We start from the raw sequence: 13,477 nt of genomic DNA on the forward strand, positions 1-13,477 counted from the left end.
TGAGAGGCTAGGCCTGTGAGCCATGGCTGCTGAGCCTGCGCATCTGGAGCCTGTGCTCCGCAACGGGAGAGGCCACAACAGTGAGAGGCCCATGTACCACAAAAAAAAAAAAAAAAAAAAAAGAATGAAAAGAATTGAGGACAGTCTCAGAGATGTCTGGGATAACATTCAAATTCTAGGGGCCCCAGAAGAAGAAGAGAAAAACAAAGGGTCTGAGAAAATATTTGAAGAGATTATAGTTGAAAACTTCCCTAGCATGGGAAAGGAAATAGTCAATCAAGTCCAGGAAGCGCAGAGTCCCAAACAGTATAAATCCAAGGAGAAACATGCCAGGACACATATTAATCAAACTACAAGAGATAAGGAAGGACACTACATAATGATCAAGGGATCAATCCAAGAAGAAGATATAACAATTATAAATGCTTATGCACCCAACACAGGAGCACCTCAATATGTAAGGCAAATGCTAACAACCATGAAAAGGGAGATCAACAGTAATACAATAATACAAGGGAACTTTAACACCCCACTTACACCAATGGACAGATCATCCAAACAGGAAATAAATAAGGAAACACAAGTTTTAAATGACACAACAGACCAGATAGATTTAATTGATATTTATAGAACATTCTACCCGAAAGTGGCCCCAAACAGTATAAATCCAAAGAGAAACATGCCAGGACACATATTAATCAAACTATCAAAAACTAAATACAAAGAAAAACTACTAAAAGCAGCAAGGGAAAGCAACAAATAACAGACAAGAGAATCCCCATAAGGTTAACAGCTGACCTTTCAGCAGAAACTCTGCAAACATACAGCCTGAAAGTGAAGGGATGGAAAATGATATTCCATGCAGGTGGAAAACAAAAGAAAGCTGGAATAGCAATACTCGTATCAGATAAAATAGACTTGAAAATAAAGACTGTTACAAGAGATAAGGAAGGACACTACATAATGATCAAGGGATCAATCCAAGAAGAAGATATAACAATTATAAATGCTTATGCACCCAACACAGGAGCACCTCAATATGTAAGGCAAATGCTAACAACCATGAAAAGGGAAAACACAATGATCCAAAACCTATGGGGTGCAGCAAAAGCAATTCTAAGAGGGAAGTTTATAGCAATACGATCCTACCTCAAGAAAGAAGAAAAATCTCAAATAAGCAACCTAAACTTACACCTAAAGCAATTAGAGAAAGAAGAACAACAACAACAACAACAAAAACCCCAAAGATAGCCGAAGGAAAGAAATCATAAAGATCAGATCAAAAATAAATGAAAAAGAAATGAAGGAAACAGTAGCAAAGTTCAACAAAACTAAAAGCTGGTTCTTTGAGAAGATAAACAAAATTGATAAACCATTAGCCAGACTCATCAAGAAAAAAAGGGAGAAGACTCAAATCAACAGAATTAGAAATGAAAAAGGAGAAGTAACAAGTGACACTGCAAAAATACAAAGGATCATGAGACATTACTACAAGCAACTATATGCCAATAAAATGGACAACCTGGAAGAAATGGACAAATTCTTCGAAAAGTACAATATTCCAAGATGGAACCAGGAAGAAATAGAAAATATGAACAGACCAATCTCAAGCACTGAAATTGAAACTGTGATTAAAAATCTTCCAACTAACAAAAGCTGAGGACCAGGAGGCTTCACAGGTGAATTCTATCAAACATTTAGAGAAGAGCTAACACCTATCCTTCTCAAACTCTTCTAAAATATAGGAGAGGGAAGAACACTCCCAAACTCATTCTACGAGGTCACCATCACCCTGATACCAAAACTAGACAAAGGTGTCACAAAAAAAGAAAACTACAGGCCAATACACTGATGAACATAGATGCAAAAATCCTCAACAAAAAACTAGTAAACAGAATCCAACAGCACATTAAAAGGATCATACACCATGATCAAATGCGGTTTATCCCAGGAATGCAAGGATTCTTCAGTATATGCAAATCAGTCAATGTGATACACCATATTAACAAATTGAAGGATTAAAAACCATATGATATTCTCAGTAGATGCAGAAAAAGCTTTTGACAAAATTCAAAATGGATTTATGATAAAAACCCTCCAGAAAGTGGGCATAGAGGGAACCTACCTCAACATAATAAAAGCCATATATAACAAACACAGCCAACAACATTCTCAATAGTGACAAACTGAAAGCATTTCCCCTAAGATCAGGAACAAGACAAGGGTGCCCACTTTCACCACTGTTATTCAACATAGTTTTGAAAGTTTTAGCCATGGCAGTAGAGAAGAAAAAGAAATGAAAGGAATCCAAATTGGAAAAGAAGTAAAACTGTCACTGTTTGCAGATGACATGATACTATACATAGCGAATCCTAAAAATGCTACCAGAAAACTACTAGAGCTAATCAATTAATTTGGTAAAGTAGCAGGGTACAAAATTAATGCACAGAAATCTCTTGCATTCCTATACACTAGCAATGAAAGAACAGAAAGAGAAATTAAGGAAACACTCCCATTTACCACTGCAACAAAAAGAATAAAATACCTACAAATAAACCTACCTGAGGAGACAAAAGACCTGTATTCAGAAAACTATAAGACACTGATGAAACAAATCAAAGATGATACAAACAGATGGAGACATATACCATGATCTTGGATTGGAAGAATCAACATTGGGAAAATCACTGTAGTACCCAAAGCAATCTACAGATTCAGTGCAATCCCTCTCAAACTACCTATGGCATTTTTCACAGAACTGGAACAAAAAATATTACAATTTGTATAGAAACACAAAAGAGCCCAAATAGCCAAAGCAATCCTGAGAGAGAAAAACGGAGCTGGAGGAATCAGGCTCCCTGACTTCAGACTATACTACAAAGTTACAGTAATCAAGACAGTATGGTACTGGCACAGAAATAGAAATATAGATCAATGGAACAGGATAGAAAGCCCAGAGACAAAACCACACACATATGGTCACGTTATCTTTGACAAAGGAGGCAAGAATATACAATGGAGAAAAGACAGCCTCTTCAATCAGTGATGCTTGGAAAACTGGACAGCTACATGTAAAAGAATGAAATTAGAACACTTCCTAACACCATACACATAAATAAACTCAAAATGGATTAAAGACCTACATGTAAGGCCAGACACTATCAAACTCTTAGATGAAAACATAGGCAGAACACTCTGACATAAATCACAGCAAGATCCTTTTTGACCCACCTCCTAGAGTAATGGAAATAAAATCAAAAATAAATGAATGGGACCGAATGAAACTTAAAAGCTTTTGCACAGTGAAGGAAACCATAAGCAAGACAAAAAGACAACCCTTAGAATGGGAGAAAGTATTTGCAAAAGAAGCAACTGACAAAGGATTAATCTCCAAACTATACAAGCAGCTCATGCAGCTCAATATCAAAAAAACAACCCAGTCCAAAAATAGGCGGAAGACCTAAACAGACATTTCTCCAAAGAAGATATACCAATTGCCAACAAACACATGAAAGAATGCTCAACGTCACTAATCATTAGAGAAATGCAAATCAAAACTACAGTGAGGTATCACCTCCCACCAGCCAGAATGGCCATCATCAAAAAATCTACAAACCATAAATGCTGGAGAGGGTGTGGAGAAAAGGGAACCCTCTTGCACTGTTGGTGGGAATGTAAATTGATACAGCCACTATGGAGAACAGTATGGAGTTTCCTTAAAAAACTAAAAATAGAACTACCATATGACCTAGCAATCTCACTCCTGGGCATATATCATGAGAAAACCATAATTCTAAAAGAGACATGTACCACAGTGTTCATTGCAGCACTATTTACAATAGCCAGGACATGGAAGCAACCTAAGTGTCCATCGACAGATGAATGGGTAAAGAAGGTGTGGCGCATATATACAATGGAATATTACTCAGCCATAAAAAGAAACGAAATTGAGTTATTTGTAGTGAGGTAGATGGACCTAGAGTCTGTCATACAGAGTGAAGTAAGTCAGAAAGAGAAAAACAAATACCGTATGCTAACATATATGTATGGAATCTAAAAACGAAAAATGGTTCCGATGAACATAGGGGCAGGACAGGAATAAAGACGCAGATGTAGAGAACGGACTTGAGGACACGGGGAGGGGGAAGGGTAAGCTGGGACGAAGTGAGAGAGTGGCATGGACATATATACACTACCATATGTAAAACAGATAGCTAGTGGGAAGCAGCCGCATCGCACAGGGAGATCAGCTCGGTGCTTTGTGACCACCTAGAGGGGTGGGATAGGGAGAGTTGGAGGGAGACTCAAGAGGGAGGGGATATGGGGATATATGTATACATACAGTTGATTCACTTTGTTATTGAGCAGAAACTAACACAACATTGTAAAGTAATTACACTCCAATAAAGATGTAAAAAAAAATCATAAGGGAAAAAAAAGCCATTAAAATGTTCAAACCTGGCCCTTGTGGTGCTGGGTAGCAAGATCTCAGCCATGGCTTCCGCGGACTCCCGGCGGATGGGGAATGGCGGCAGTGTCGGGGGCGCCTTCCAGCTCTACCTGGACTCTTTGCGGCAGGAACTGCGGCAGAGGGACCCGACGCTGCTGTCAGTCGTGGTGGCGCTCGTTGCCGTGCTGCTGACGCTGGTGTTCTGGAAGTTCATCCGGAGTAGAAGGAGCAGTCAAAGAGCTGTTCTTGTTGGCCTTTTTGACTCCGGGAAAACATTGCTTTTTGTCAGATTGTTAACAGGCCTTTACAGAGACACTCAGACTTCCATCACTGACAGCTCTGCTGTCTACAGAGTCAACAATAACAGGGGCACTAGCCTGACCTTGATTGACCTCCCTGGCCATGAGAGCTTGAGACTTCAGTTCTTAGAGCGGTTTAAGGCTTCAGCCAGTGCTATTGTGTTTGTTGTGGATAGTGCAGCCTTCCAGCGAGAGGTGAAAGATGTGGCAGAGTTTCTGTATCAAGTCCTCCTTGACAGTATTGGTCTGAAGAACACACCGTCATTCTTAATCGCTTGCAATAAGCAAGGTACTATCATGTTTTCTGGCAATAATAGTTGAGATTTTTCTGGGATTGCTACTAAGAATTAATACAGTTATCTACCATTGTTATTACTGAGGATGAGAGACAATTGCTAATGAACTATAAATTAAGGATTTTAAATCTTAAAATTTGTTTATATTCCAGCATTTTCATTAGTCTCCCTTACCAGGCTGTTCTAAGGAGTGACAAAGGAGTGATTATTATCATTTATTCTTTGATACAGTGTTTTATTTTTAATCATAAATCATTTTAATTTACCAAGTTAAGTTCATCAGATCAACAGTATGTCATATCAGATACACAGTTGAGGAAGGACAGGATGGAGTCTCTCCTTTTAAACAAGTTTGCCATCTAGCACATTTCATCAAGGAGAGTTTGCAGAAGTGTTTTCCTTTAACCTCATAAGAATGAAAAACATTTTAGTCTCAGCCAGTAAAACTAGGCTTCAGTTTTATTACCTTTAAAATCAGATTAGGAGTGATGTCAGCATCATGAGGTGTGAGACACCTTCTTTGTCTCTCCCCTTCATTCTACAACTAGTAAAACATCCAAAACTCAACAAAGGTTCCTCTGCCCAACACACTAGGATGCTGGAGAAATCCACAAGTCTACATCTGAAGGTGGGTGGACTAGAACGCATAGAGGAGGTAGAACTGGGGGAACAGTGGAAGAATGTCTGCAATCTTAGCCTCTGGCCACAGTGGCTGAGCCTGAAGCCCCAGAGAACCCTGTAGCAACAGGGAAGACAGCACACATGGCTCCAGCCTCCTGGCTGCAGTAGCTCCTTTGGCCACAGGGAACCCCGCAGCAGCAGTGGTGGTGGGGCCTGTGACCCCAGTCCCCTGGCTCACGGCAGTGCTGCACCCAAACCCGACAACCCCAGATGTGGCGAAGGTGCCCATGACTCTGTCTCCTTCACTTTTCCCCACACCCCCCTCCAGCAGCAGAGCTCAAGCAGTGACAGTGAGGGTACCAGTGACACATCTGGCAGAGGTAGTAGAGGGTGGAAAGTGCCAATTCTCAAATATAGTCAGAGGCAGCTCAGGTAAGAAAAGCCCAAAACCTGTGCTATAGCAAGAAAAAGAAAAGAAAGGCCTCTCTTTTCCAACTTGTTGAACTGTAAGAATCAAGGAGAAAAAAAAAGCTTTACCTACATAAGAAAGGTATTTGCTACTTCAAATGCACTGGCAGAGGAACAGTTTGTCAAGTACCATGTAAAACCACAGTACCTGGTGTAACAAAAAGAAAATGACAGTTCTCCAGCAGCCAAACTTAAGTCATGGAAGATTGTAATCTAACTGATAGAGAATGCAAAATAGCTGTTATGAAGAAACTAAACAAGCTACAAGAGAACTCAGGAGGGCAGTTCAGTGAGCTCAGGAATAAAATTAATGAACAGAAGAAATACTTTACTAAAGATACTAAAAGTCTAAAAGAGAACCAAACAGAAGTTCTGGAGCTCCGGCGGATGGGGAATGGCGGCAGTGTCGGGGGCGCCTTCCAGCTCTACCTGGACTCTTTGCGGCAGGAACTGCGGCAGAGGGACCCGACGCTGCTGTCAGTCGTGGTGGCGCTCGTTGCCGTGCTGCTGACGCTGGTGTTCTGGAAGTTCATCCGGAGTAGAAGGAGCAGTCAAAGAGCTGTTCTTGTTGGCCTTTTTGACTCCGGGAAAACATTGCTTTTTGTCAGATTGTTAACAGGCCTTTACAGAGACACTCAGACTTCCATCACTGACAGCTCTGCTGTCTACAGAGTCAACAATAACAGGGGCACTAGCCTGACCTTGATTGACCTCCCTGGCCATGAGAGCTTGAGACTTCAGTTCTTAGAGCGGTTTAAGGCTTCAGCCAGTGCTATTGTGTTTGTTGTGGATAGTGCAGCCTTCCAGCGAGAGGTGAAAGATGTGGCAGAGTTTCTGTATCAAGTCCTCCTTGACAGTATTGGTCTGAAGAACACACCGTCATTCTTAATCGCTTGCAATAAGCAAGGTACTATCATGTTTTCTGGCAATAATAGTTGAGATTTTTCTGGGATTGCTACTAAGAATTAATACAGTTATCTACCATTGTTATTACTGAGGATGAGAGACAATTGCTAATGAACTATAAATTAAGGATTTTAAATCTTAAAATTTGTTTATATTCCAGCATTTTCATTAGTCTCCCTTACCAGGCTGTTCTAAGGAGTGACAAAGGAGTGATTATTATCATTTATTCTTTGATCCCGCGTCCCCTGTATCGGCAGGCGGACTCTCAACCACTGCGCCACCAGGGAAGCCCACACACCGTCATTCTTAATCGCTTGCAATAAGCAAGACATTACAATGGCAAAATCAGCAAAGTTAATTCAGCAGCAGCTTGAAAAAGAAATCGATACTTTACAAGTCACCCGTTCGGCTGCCCCCAGCATACTGGACAGTTCTAGCACTGCCAGTGCTCCGCTGGGAAAGAAAGGCAAAGAATTTGAATTCTCACAGTTGCCCCTCAAAGTGGAGTTCCTGGAGTGCAGTGCTAAGGGCGGAAGAGGGGACGCTGGCTCTGCTGCCATCCAGGACTTGGAGGAGCGGCTGGCTAAAATCGCCTGAGGGCCAGATCCAAACACAAGATGCGAATGTGTATGTGTGTGACTGACAGTTTTGGAAAAGGATGTGGTAGTCTGGAGTTGATAAAGAAGGGGTACAAATATAGTTAGGAACTTTTCCTTGTTCTGCAAACAAATTATTGTTGAAACCAGTGTGGAAGTTTTTAAGTTCAGTTCTCCCTTATTGCTTTCAAGCTAGTTAGTTTTATTTGATTCGTGTCTTCCCTTTTCAAAGTGTATGTAAGGTCCCTTTAGCATATGCTTGATGTAAGGTCAAGGTCTAACAAGCCGACCTCACGTAGAGAGGATATTATCATGAGAATATAATATCATCTAAAATGTTTTCTTGTCCTCTGCTTCTGTGCTTTGGTCTCTTTTTCCTGGAAACAAACCTGTCTGTGTATGGAACTAGGTGATTTCCAATTGCCTTTGACATTCATGGGCAGTACATCATCTAGTCCTCTGTGAATTTTCAGATTTGTAGGTGCAATTACAATATGGTCTCCGACATGTGAAGGAAAGTTGAAAACAGCAGGGCTGTGTTGACAGTGGTCTGTTCTTCATCAGCTCAGTGACTTGTTCACACTCCAGCCTCATAGCACTTAGGTTTCAAAAACATGTTGTGAACCCTAGGAGTCGTCCCCAGGTGTTAGAACTATAAGTGCTAAATCCCCAAATGCCACTAAAATGTACACTAGAAATGTACATTCTACTGGTTTCCCTTAACTGGGGAATATATGGAGATTTAGAAGCTATTCTGTTTTTCTGGATGCATGAATGCTCCTGGTCTATCTTCATGTGCTGTTTGATGAGCTCCTATTTTGTACTGTCAGCTTGAATGCTCTGGAACAAATACAAAATGAAAAAAGTTCTCTGTAGATTTTTAAAGTACATATTCACTGATGGTTTTTTAAAAAATGACGTTTTCAAAGTGTTGTTCTTTGCTGTCTTCTTAAATGTATGGCTTTTTAAATGGCTTTTATAAATGATTAATACATTTCTTGGTAAACAAAACAGCCTGTCTAGCTTAAAGCATTTAAATAGAGTGGTGGAGTAGGTACAAATAGGAGCACGTTTTAGGATTCAAGCCCAACTCCAAGTTTCCAGGGCCTAATGATTGCAGTGTACATAAGAACAAGCTCTTCAATCCCTACTTCACACACTCAGGGACAAGCCAACTAAAGCCTCAAAGGAGGCAAGGGTGGCTGTGGATAAGTGAGACACTAATCGCACAGCAGTGCGGGAAGTGCAGTAACAGGAGAGGCGCAGGGCGCTCCAGGAGTGTGCAGTGGGGCGCCTAACCCCGTCTTGAGGGATGGGGAGAGGCAAAGGAGAAAAGCATGGAGCTGATGACGTCCCAGTGAGTGTGGCCCCCACGTACATACACTACGGCCCAGGCCTCTGCCTGCTGTCTCCCCTTCCTGTGTGTCACTCTGGCTCCGAGTGAGGGGACGCCAGGGCCCCTCCTCTGCCGCCCGCACACCCTGCATCACACACCTTGCTGCCGGAGCATGAAATAAACCCAACCTCACGCGGAGAAGACGTTAAGAGTATGACCGTGGCAGGGTTCTTACTGGGAAGCCTCACTGCTGCTAATGTTATTACTGTCTTTTGGACTCTTTCTTGCCCTTTCCTTATTAGCCAAGTAGTAATTTAAGGAAGTGGGTAAGATCAATGAACCGGAAGCCCAAAAGGAATGTGATGAATGTGACATGTTCACATAATCATAGGTAATGCTCACCTGAATAAACATCAATGTCTTGATGCTTCCATTAAGAGGAAAAAAAAAAAAAAAAAGTTCAAACCTTTTGGTCCAGGCATTTTGCTTCTCTGAGTTTATCCTAAGAAAATGATCAGAGAAATTCAAACCAACTTTATTTTACAAGGATAAAAAAAATGAAAACAACTTAAATATTTCATAGCAGATCATTAATGTTACATGCATTTTATATAAACTGCTGTTCATCCTTATGATGAAATGTAATGCACCTGTTAAAGATCAGGTTAAGAAAATTTTAAAATGCTCGAGATAAATTAAGTGGAAAATTTGAGTTTCAAAAAAGTTTATTTAGAGTGTGATCTCAATCTGCATACATAAAGATATTAACTAAAATATTAACAGTGGCTGCCTTTGAGTGGGGAGAACACAGTAAATTTTCTTCTTTAGGTAATCTCCAAGTTTTGTGTAATTAATAAATTACCTTTATAATCAGAAAAAAGTGAAAGCTACTTTTTTTTTTTTTAGCATCTCATAGTTTATGGCTTTATTTCATTAGTGTATTTTTTACATCTTTGTATTCTCATGACTCATCTCTCCAAAGATCATTTAAAATGCCCTGGATGCATGATTTTTTTCTCAGAATCATGCATTCTTTCTTAAAGACAGGAATTAGAGCCATAGTCACCAAAATAATTATTCTAAAGACAGAGAGCAGAGATAGTATCTTGGTGATGCAAAGCAATATTGCTGGAATTTTTTTTTTCTTTTTTTATTTGTAGTGGGGGTTTGTTCCCAGTTATTGAGATCTGGTTAACTTCTAACACTGTATAGTTTAAGGTATACAACATAATCATTTGATATATGTATATATTGTGAAATGATCACCACAGTAAGCTTAGTTAACATCTATCACCTCACATAGTTATGAATTTCTTTTTCTTATGATGAGAACTTTTAAGATCTACTCTCTTAGCAATTTTCAAGTACAGTATTGTTAACTACTGTCACTATGCTATACATTACATCCCCAGGACTTATTCATCTTACAACTGGAAGTTTGTACCCTTTTTTAAAATTTTTATGTTTTATTTTTTATTGAAGTATAGTTGATTTACAATGTTTCAGATGTGCAGCAAAGTGATTCAGTTATAGAAAGCTACTTTTAAATGTTGGCCATCTTTACCAAAAAAAAATGATAATAATAATCGAGTTAAATAAAATTTGCAAAGAAATATTAGGTGTCTGACTAAGGTTGGATCTGAGTTCTTTGGACAGACACTGAGAACCAACTACCCATTCTTCTTTGTCCCTCAAAGATCAACATGCTTCTTAACTTTCAACTGGGGGAGAACTGCCCGTGCCCCAAAGAGATCCGGGAGGAGCTGTATGACTTCCACGAGGACCTTCTCATTCACTGCGGTGAGCTTCCGAGATAAAAGCTTTATGAAAGACAAGTCTGTTCATGATTCCTTCATTAGAAGCTCGGGGTGGGGGGGATTGCGAAGTTAGTTTTCTATTTTAAATTACAATACTAATTGTCCAAGAAATGATTCTCTCCAAAACTATTTGGGTCAGAGAAGATACAAGACATCATCCTGGCATAATACATAACTGAAACTACTACCTAGAAGAAATTTTGCTGAGATCTGAGGGAGAACTGGGTCTCTAAAGAAGGAAAGAAAAGAACTGATCTTTATATAAAACTCACCCAGTTTACCTCAAGTTAGATAGTTGGGACTCTGCTCCCAGCTGAGCCAAGATTCTGATCCCCTTTGCTTTTTAGCTTCTGCAATGATATAAGTATGGCCACGTCTGCCCTTAAGGATTCTAAACCAGCCATCCCTGCTTAGATACATATCTGCTCGTTTTAAAGTGGCTCTCAGCAATTGTGCTGCTTGTACATGGGTGGATTGAGTACTATGTGGATAAGAGATGACTTTTTCATTTGAAGTAACTCATGGTTAACTCTTTCTTTTTGGACACTCTAGAGCCCATTTTGGGTATGGGTTAGAAAAAGTTAAGTCTTGGGATTGAAATGACTTAATGTTCTTGTATACAAGAAATCATCTTTTTAAAAAACTTGCCAAAAGACATGATGTAGATAAATACTTATGGGAGGCTGCCTATAGTATCCTTAGAAAGTTCCAAAGGGTGGAAAGCAGTGTTTCTATGTTCTTTCCATCATCTGGTGGCTTCATGTACTGTTTGAGGTTATCACTCTGTTATGTGACTTGCCTAGGGGTTCCCCTGGAGGAAGAGGAAGAGGAGGAGGAGGACGCCTCCTGGACTGGAAAATTCCGTGCCTTGGTGTATAAAATCAAAGGCTTTTCCAAGCCAGAGAAGAAACAGCCGACAGAGGAGGAGGAGAGATGCCCTAGTAAGTTCCAGTGCCTTTCAGTCACACAGACCCCAACCTGGAGCTCTTCTAAGACTTAATTAAGATCACAGACTTTCTAAGCAAATACTGTGGGATAGAGAAGGGCTGCTTCTTAGCTAGCTTCAAGGAAGCATTCTGTTATAATTTGTAGAACTTATTGCTATATGTTTGGGTCTATGCTTTTCTTCTGACTTAAGGAACGTACTTTGAGTCGTCTTTTAGGGATGGATTGCTTGGTGGGTCTGCTTTTGTCTGTCTACTTTTAAATGCCTGTAAACAGATTTCTGTTTCTTCTTTTATGTTTTCATAATCTTCCTCTTCTAACCACTGTTGTTTCTGTCACTTTTGTTTGTGGTTCCTTAGCATTGAAAATTGCCCCAGCAAGGAAATAACGTAATAATAATAAGGCAGAAGTAAAGGGAATAAGATGTGGGGTTTGGAGGGGGGGGTTGGTTTTTATCTATGATTTTCCTAATATAACATCCCAGAGGAATTGGACCTTCTGTTTTTCAACATCCACGAACCTTGTTCAAATCATTTCTCTAATCCTTATAGTACAGATGACTCCTACCATTTCGACCCATGTTGAAACAAGATCATAATTTGCTCTGCAAGGCAGTTGACTGTCCATTACCATTAACATTTCAAGAGGAAGATTGTCTGCATATTATAATCAGTCTGCTCCATAGTACCAAATTCTGCAAATATTTCACTGTCTAAAGGAGAAGGAATTTCCCAGGTTTAATATAGTTGCCTTTTATCTTATTCCCTGTTCCTATCCATCTTAGAACATGCTTTCAAATTATAGACTAGAGGGCTTCCCTGGTGGCGCAGTGGTTGAGAGTCCGCCTGCCGATGCAGGGCATACGGGTTCGTGCCCCGGTCCGGGAAGATCTCACATGCCGCGGAGCGGGTAGGCCCGTGAGCCATGGCCACTGAGACTGCACGTCCAGAGCCTGTGTTCCGCAACGGGAGGGGCCACAACAGTGAGAGGCCCGCGTACCGCAAAAAAAAAAAAAAAAATTATAGACTAGAGCAATAGACTGTCAAGATGTGATCAGTTTGTTTGAAAACACTGCTTTGGGGTTCATACATCTTATTGCCCTTTCTATTGACCTTCCATCTTTGTCAGACTATCTCTGAAGGGAAAGAATCCTCTGCACTTATCAGCAGAAGTGTAGAAGCCTCTGGAAGAGTGTCTGGGGTACTTGGCAGTAGTTGCACTGGCAACCCTTGGTCGGTCCTATTTGTCACCATGGCGGGGGGGTCTTTGGTGAGGACAGGCCAGCATGATTCAAAGGTCCAAAAAAGTGAGTTTAGACTCCCTTTGTGGTACTGCCAAAGCAGAACTAAAAATAGGCTGAGCTGACCCATATTCCCGGCGGAGAGTCAGTGTTGAAAGTGATTGCTTCTTTCTAACACAATATGTCACAACCAGGGGTTCCTCCAAGGTGACCGCTTCATGTTAGGTAAATGGAGTCACTTAGATTAAGTCACCTAGCTCTGTGAAGTCTCCCTAACTCTAAGAATGGTATCCAGGCTCTAAGGACTGCAATCTTTAGCATTGCTACCCTGGGCCTCAGGCAGAAAGATTATGTTCTGTCTGTTCTGGCAGGATGTGCAAACCTGAAAGGCTACCCCAGCATGAGACTCCATGGTGCGCCCCATGCTGCTTCCATTCCACAAGCAGAATTCTGAGAGGTTCAAGCTTTGTGTCATAAGTCTTCTTTCCTGCAATCCCAGAAGT

The 13,477-nt window shown here is 40.6% G+C and overlaps 3 protein-coding genes across 14 annotated transcripts in view; all 3 read left to right on the top strand.

Annotated features, from left to right (window-relative positions):
• RYR3 (ryanodine receptor 3) overlaps positions 1-13,477 on the top strand; it is a 570,442-nt gene that overhangs the window by 397,453 nt on the left and 159,512 nt on the right. For all 12 annotated transcript variants that reach the window (XM_055088336.1, XM_055088341.1, XM_055088340.1 and 9 more), the window contains 2 exons: positions 10,670-10,772; positions 11,593-11,730. In XM_055088336.1, the coding sequence (XP_054944311.1) occupies positions 10,670-10,772; positions 11,593-11,730 (241 nt within the window). The remainder of the gene's footprint in view (positions 1-10,669; positions 10,773-11,592; positions 11,731-13,477) is intronic.
• On the top strand, positions 4,375-5,070 carry LOC129392588 (signal recognition particle receptor subunit beta-like). The gene has a single exon (XM_055088809.1). The coding sequence runs from the start codon at positions 4,495-4,497 to the stop codon at positions 5,068-5,070; it is 576 nt and encodes a 191-aa protein (XP_054944784.1). The 5' UTR covers positions 4,375-4,494.
• On the top strand, positions 6,333-8,897 carry LOC102995447 (signal recognition particle receptor subunit beta). Its single transcript, XM_055088810.1, has 2 exons — positions 6,333-7,041; positions 7,369-8,897. The coding sequence occupies exons 1-2, from the start codon at positions 6,333-6,335 to the stop codon at positions 7,635-7,637; spliced, it is 978 nt and encodes a 325-aa protein (XP_054944785.1). The 3' UTR covers positions 7,638-8,897.

This window comes from Physeter macrocephalus, chromosome 11 (assembly GCF_002837175.3).
Source record: "Physeter macrocephalus isolate SW-GA chromosome 11, ASM283717v5, whole genome shotgun sequence".
NCBI lineage: Eukaryota > Metazoa > Chordata > Mammalia > Artiodactyla > Physeteridae > Physeter > Physeter macrocephalus.